The 8,715-nt window shown below is 20.5% G+C and overlaps 1 protein-coding gene across 3 annotated transcripts in view; it reads left to right on the plus strand.

Annotated features, from left to right (window-relative positions):
• The window catches only part of LOC125037814 (trithorax group protein osa-like), a 55,323-nt gene extending 46,872 nt beyond the window's left edge, over positions 1-8,451 (plus strand). For 2 of the 3 annotated variants that reach the window (XM_047631046.1, XM_047631047.1), the window contains one exon: positions 7,294-8,451. In XM_047631046.1, the coding sequence (XP_047487002.1) occupies positions 7,294-7,739 (446 nt within the window). In that variant the 3' untranslated portion in view covers positions 7,740-8,451. The remainder of the gene's footprint in view (positions 1-7,293) is intronic. The other variant, XM_047631048.1, reaches the window with a different exon arrangement.
• Positions 8,452-8,715: the final 264 nt, after the last annotated feature.

Genomic DNA, 8,715 nt, shown 5'->3' on the forward strand with positions numbered 1-8,715 from the left:
TAATTAAATATATATATATATAAAATATAAAATAATAAACAAACTTTGTGTGTGTGTGTGTGTTGTTTGTGTTTTGGTGTTTTGGTTGTGTGTTGTTGTGGTGTGGGGCGTGGCTTGTGCGTGGGGCGTGTGCGTGTGCTTGTGCGTGTGCGTGTGGTGGGGTTTTGGTGTGGTGTGTGGTGTGTGGGGGTGTTTTTGGGGTGTGTTTTGTTTTTTTTTTTTTGGGGTGTTTTTTTTTTTTTGGGGGGGGGGGGGGGGGGTGGGGGGGGGGTGGGGGGGGCCCGTTTTTTTTTTTTTTTTTTTTTTTTTTTGTGTGTGTTTTTAATATATATATATTTATATATATAAAATATATATAATAGAAAATGTTATAAAATATATAAACATCCGTATATATATAGTAATACTTATCTAAATATATATAGAAGATAGAAGACAGAGACAGAGACAGAGACAGAGACAGAGACAAGAGACATAGACAGAGACAGATACAGACAGAGACAGACAGACAGACAGACAGACATACAGACAGACAGACAGACAGACAGACCAGACAGACAGACAGGACAGACAGACAGACAGACAGAGAAATTCAGAGAGACAGAGAGATAGATTAAATAGAGGTATAAATATATATACAAATCTATATATGTAGTATACCTATATAAACCAATATATCATATATATATATAATATACTATAAAATATAAAAATATATATATATATAAATATATATATAATAATATATATAGTATAATATATATATGTGTGTGTGTGTGTGTGAATGTTTGTTTTTATATATACCTATAAATATTTATTTATTATATTATATAGTTATGCAAAAATATATATAAAAAAATATATATGTGTAAGTGTTGTGTGTGTGTCTGTTTATCAGACAGCACCTATAATATAGGTATAAAATATAAATCAAGTATATAAAAATATATGTGTATATATATGAAAATATATATGAATATATAAAGTATATAAATATGTATAGAAATATATAATTCATACATTTTATATATACATCACATTCATAGATGACACATACCTACCCCTCCCCTCCTTCCCCCTTGATATGTTATGTATAAAAATGTAATATATATGTATAACAAAGGTTAAATGTAGCGAGTATATATATTACATATAAATTATATAGGTATGTCTATATATAATTATTTATATTCGTACCAAAAACACTATGGTATGAATATATATATATAACTATACATATTTAATTAATATACTAACATATATATATACATAGTTTATTTATAAACTTATATATATATATAAATATATATAAAAATATACACACATACATACATACTAATATATAAATATATATATATAAGTGATATATAAAAAATATATAAATAATATAAATAATGCAATATATAAAAAATATATATGCCATTATAATAATATGCCATAAAAATATAATGCAATTTAGATATACAGGTAATATATAAAACGCGTAATTAAAACTCATATATATAGAATATACGTGTAAATATAATAAGCGTATATATATGAGCGAATATATATGCAGTACATAGGAAAAATATATAATATATATAAAAAAATATATATAAATATATTATAATATATAAATATAATGCCTATATATATATATATGCATATATAATAAAGATAAATATATGAAAATATAATGCATATAAATTTATGCAAAAAAATATATGGCAAAAATATATAAGCATAGATATATATGCCAATATATATTATGCAAATATCTCTATGCATATATATATTCAAAAATATCAGAAATTTCATAAAAAAAATAAAACTGCATAGGATATAAATATCTCTATAATATATAGTATATAAATCAATAAATCATATATAATATATATGCATATATATAGTATATTGCATATATAAAGTATATGCATAAAAATATATATCTATAATATAGTGCATATAAATCTATATATAAATATATATATAGTGTCAAAATATAATATATTATATATAAATATATAATATGCATATAAAGATATATAAAAAAATATATAAGCATATAATAAAAAATATACTAATAAATGCATATATATATAATATAAAGTCATATATATTGCATATATAAAAAATATATATTATATAAATGGCATATAAAAAATATATAAATATAAATATGCAAAAATATATAATAAAAATATATAAAAATTATGCAAAAATATATATATAAAAAATGCCTAAAAATATATATAAATAAATATATTATAAATGCATATATATTATATATATATATATACAACTATATATAAATAAAAAAAAATGCATAAAAATATATATAAACTACCCATATATAAATATATATGCATATATATATATATATATATAAGATAATTCATATATATAAATATATATATAAGCATATATATATATATAAAAAAAATATATCTAACATATATAATGAAAATATATATATATAAATATATAATATATATATATCTAATATGCATTATATAAAAATATACAGAATATATATATAAATGCATAAAAAAATATAAAAATATATATATAATCATAAAAAAATATATATATATATATATATAATATGCATCTATAAAAAAATATATATAATAAAATATCTATAAAGTATATTGCATAACATAAAAATATATATGCATATATAAAAAAAAATATATAATGGCAAATAATATATAAAAAAATGCATATATTAAATAAAAATAAATGTCAAATATATATAATATATATATATTATATATAAAGACAGCATATATATATATATATAATAATGTTATGATATAAATTGCATATCTATATATATAAAAAAGCAAAATATATATATCATAAATATATCTAAATTATGCATAATAATATATGCATATATAAATATATAAATCGCCTAAATGATCAATATTCAAATATTTAATAATAAATGCATAAATATATATATATAATATATAAATATATAATTATAAATATAAAAAGTCATAATATATAAAAATATAATAAAAGCATAAAAAAAAATAAATATTCAAATATATAAAAAAAATGACATATATAAAGTATAAATTGCAAAAATATATAATAATGCATATACAAAAAAAAATCATAGAAAAATAAAAATAACACTAAGCATATATAATAAATAATTAATATAAGCATATATAAATAATATATACATATATAATGCGAAATAGATATATATGAAGCATAAAAAAATATAATAAGCAAATAAATATAGTAAAAATATAAAATATATATATATATGCATAAAAAATATATATAAATAAAATAGATATAAAAAAAAATAAATAACAAAATTGCATCAATAAGCAAAAAAATATAAAAATAATCGCATATCTATAGATATAACAATAAGCAAAATAAAAAATATAACAATATCAAACTATGCAAATAAATCTATAAAAAACAAAACTATTACCACAAAAACAAGAAAATCATCACATCCACAAAAACAAACATATAATCTAAATATAAAAATATAACGAAAATAAATGCAAATATATATAAAAATCTATCTAGTATGCATATAAATATCAATACATGCAAAAATAAAAATAGTATCTCAAATTAAATACTTGCATCAATCTCCAAAAAAATCAAAAAATTCCAAAAATATCAAAATATATCAAATAAATCTATAATAAATAAAATAATAAAAAAAACAAGCATCAAAATAACCAATAAATAGTAAATAAGCAAATATAATAAAAAACATCAAAAATCCACAAACCAAAAAGGTAACACTCACAATAAATAAGCATTAAAAAATCAAACTAAAACTATAAAAAAAGAAAATCAAAAACAGCAAAAAATCAAAAAAAAAATAAAAAACAACTTGCCACATCACGAAACTAAAAACAAGCATAACTCAAACTATATAAAAAATATCTCTAAGCATAAAACAACAATAAATATAAATGAAAAATTATCAACAAATAATAAATAACAATTGCAAATAAAATATCAAAAACTAAATCAATAAATAGAAAACAGCTATATATCTATAAAAAATATATATATATATATATTAATTATATATGCAAAATATATATATATATTATAAATATATAATATATAAGTATATATTCATAATATAATAATATAATGATTATATATATATATATAATATATATATATGCAAATATATATAATATAAATCATATATAAAAAATATATATATAAAATAATATATATATAAGCATATATATAATATATATATATATATAAATATAATATATATATAATATATAATATATATAATATATATATATAAATTCCTAAAAATATATATATAAATATATATATATAATATAATATATATATGCATATTATATATAAATATATAAATATATATATAAATATATATATATAAATATATATATATAATATATAAATATTAATATATATATATATATATGCATATATATATATATATATGCATATATATATATATATATGCATATATATATATATATATGCATATATATATATATATATGCATATATATATATATATATGCATATATATATATATATATATATATATATATATGCATATATATATATATATATATGCATATATATATATATATATATGCATATATATATATATATATGCATATATATATATATATATGCATATATATATATATATATATGCATATATATATATATATATATATATATATATATATATATATGCATATATATATATATATATATATGCATATATATATATATATATATGCATATATATATATATATATATATGCATATATATATATATATATATATATATATATATATATATATATATATGCATATATATATATATATATATATATATATATATATATATATATATATATATATATATATATATATATATATATATATATATATTATATATATATCATATATATATATATATATGCATATATATATATATATATGCATATATATATATATATAGATATATATATATATATATATATATGCATATATATATATATATATATGCATATATATGCATATATATATATATATATATATATATATATATATATATGCATATATATGCATATATATATATATATATATATATATATATATATATATATATATGCATATATATATATATATATATATATATATGCATATATATATATATATATATATATATATATGCATATATATATATATATATATATGCATATATATATATATATATATATATGCATATATATATATATATATATATGCATATATATATATATATATATATATGCATATATATATATATATATGCATATATATATATATATGCATATATATATATATATTTATATATATATGCATATATATATATATATATATATTGCATATATATATATATATATATATATATGCATATATATATATATATATATATGCATATATATATATATATATATATATGCATATATATATATATATATATATATATATATGCATATATATATATATATATATGCATATATATATATATATATATGCATATATATATATATATATATATGCATATATATATATATATATATGCATATATATATATATATATGCATATATATATATATATATATGCATATATATATATATGCATATACGAGTATATATATACGCGTATATATTTATATATAGGGGTATATATATACGCGTATATATATATATATATATATATATATATATATATATATATATATACGCTTATATATATACGCATATATATATACGCGTATATATATATGCGTATATATATACGCGTATATATATATGCGTATATATATACGCGTATCTATATACATGTATCTATATACGCCTATATATATATACGCCTATATATATATACGCCTATATATATATACGCGTATATATATATAAGCATATATATATACGCTTATATATATACGCGTATATTTATACGCGTATATGTATACATATATATACGTATATATTTACGTATTTATATATTTACGTATATATATACGTATATATATACGTATATATATACGTATATATATACGTATATATATACGTATATATATACGTAAATATACGTATATATACGTATATATATACTTATGTATATATATAAGTATATATACGTATATATATACGTATATATATGTATATATATATGAATATATATATACGAATATATGTACATGTATATACGTTTATATATGTATACGTATATATATATACGTATATATATGCATATATATATACGTATATATATGCATATATATATACGTATATATATGCATATATATATGTATATATATGCATATATATACGTATATATATACGTATATATATACGTATATATATATATGTATACATATATATACGTATATATACGTATATATATACACGTATATATATATATTTACGTATATATACATATATATACGTATTTATATATATACGTATATATATATTTACGTATATATATACTTTTATATATATACGTATATATATACGTATATATATATATTCGTATATATACACGTATATATATACACGTATATATATATATACACGTATATATATATATACACGTATATATATATACACGTATATATATACACGTATATATATATACACATGTATATATATACGTATATATATGTATATTTTTATATATTTATAGTATATATATTTATATAAGCATATACATTTATATATATATATGAATTTTGATATATATTTGAATTTATATTTATATATTTATTTACATTTACATAGAGATAGTGTGTAGATATAATTGTGTAATGTTTATGTTTGTTTTATTCAGTGGATGATTCATGTGAATCTGTCTTGTTGAATAGCCGGTCCAAAACTCCTTAGCATTTGCTGATATTCCGTACGGCTAATGCTAATTTCTTGTTAAAGGAAAATATTGCGAACCAAATTTCAATACATTTTTATAAGAATTTGTGACTAATAGCAAGTATTAATGTCAAAATACATTACCATAATTTGTGAATATGAAATATAGGATTGGTGAAAACAGTAGAACAGTAACAATTGTTTCCAATCCTTTCTCTCATTTTTAAGCACAGATTGTTGCTTCCTAATCCTAACTTGGTAATCATATTCACAATAAAATTTTCCCAACAATATTTAGTGAAGTGCCTTTAGACATGGGAGCTACCAGCAAGTTCTGTGGATAGGAGCTGTGAACTAATTACAGTTGATGTTTTATAAAATGCAGTTGTTGAACTTTCAGATGACTCCTCAGTTCGAGAAAGCAGTGGTCCAGGCAGACCAAATGGTCCCGAGGGACCTCCAGATGGACCTGGAGGACCTTTCTCTGGCCCCGGAAACTTCCAAGGAGGCCAGGGAGGCAACTTCCCGGGTGCGGGAGCAAATTTTGCCGGGGGACCTGGAGGATTTCCGGGCGGGCCCGGCTCCTATATGGGGCCAAGTGGACCTTGGGGCTGGGGACCAATGCCCGGACCCTACTCAGGAATGCCCATGGGCCCTAACCCCTTCAATGGGCCACCTGGAAATCCCATGGGTAACCCCCAGGCACCCTACAACAGGAACATGCGTGAGAGGCCTGACGGAGATGAGGGCGGCAGCGTGGGAGGAAGCCGTAGGGGCGGGCGAGGTGGTGGCGGCAGAGGGGGGTTCAGCCTCGGTGGGCGCGGGGGCAGGGACAGACGTTGGTAAAACCATAATAATCATGTACAGTCTTTTTTGTATGCACTTGTACAGAGAGCCACTTTGTCCATGGTTGAGCTGTGAAAACATAAGGTGTGAATGTATTTATTTGATCGTGCTTGGGTGAATAGTTGAGATTTAATGTTCAAGATGCTATCCTGATAGGTGATTTCATTGTGATTTAAAGAATTACAGTACTGTATAGAAAGGAAGTTACAATGGTAATATTGGCAAGAACTTCCTGATTATAAAACCTGATGTAAAGCTATTTATTCAGAATGGCTGCCTTAGAACAAAAGAAAATATGAGTAAGGAAGATGTATTAAATCTTTCATACTGTATGTAAGAGTTAAGGAGATTTGATGAAGGTATTTATCTACTGAAGAATGTTGTCTGTTATTTGATACCTGAAGTATGTGTGTATATATATGACCCTAGAAAATGTGAGGATGATTGCTCAATATCATAGTGAAGATCTTCCATACAGTATGCATCAAATGTATCTTGCTCATAGTACATCAGAATTTATGTAAATAACAAACTGCAACATCTTCATTTACCCTGTATATAATACACCAGGCGTTCTGAGTGTCACAGAACTTCATATTGAATTTCTTTATTTTTTCTGCTCAATTTTGATTGAGTAGCCTACCAAATATTATTGTTATTATTTGTAAATTGTGTACGACTTCAAAACCTTAGGAATAAAACAAGAAATTGTTATTTTTCTCATTTTCTCCTTACGTATGTAGTATATAGTATGAAATTTAGAGGTGATTCAGATAAGAAAAGAATCGATGATTGAAATTGCTTGCGAGTTGACTGCAGAAGGCTTGGGTTCACATTTACAAGTTATAAAATAGCCAGAGACATTTACGCGACCTTAAAAATGGAGCGTTTTCCCCAGTAAATAGTAGAAAGGGAATGTAAGGACGTAATTCTGATGCTATTCGGCAAGAATCTTTCAGCCGGAGCCCTTCCCCCT

This window comes from Penaeus chinensis, chromosome 24, assembly GCF_019202785.1.
Source record: "Penaeus chinensis breed Huanghai No. 1 chromosome 24, ASM1920278v2, whole genome shotgun sequence".
Taxonomy (NCBI): domain Eukaryota; kingdom Metazoa; phylum Arthropoda; class Malacostraca; order Decapoda; family Penaeidae; genus Penaeus; species Penaeus chinensis.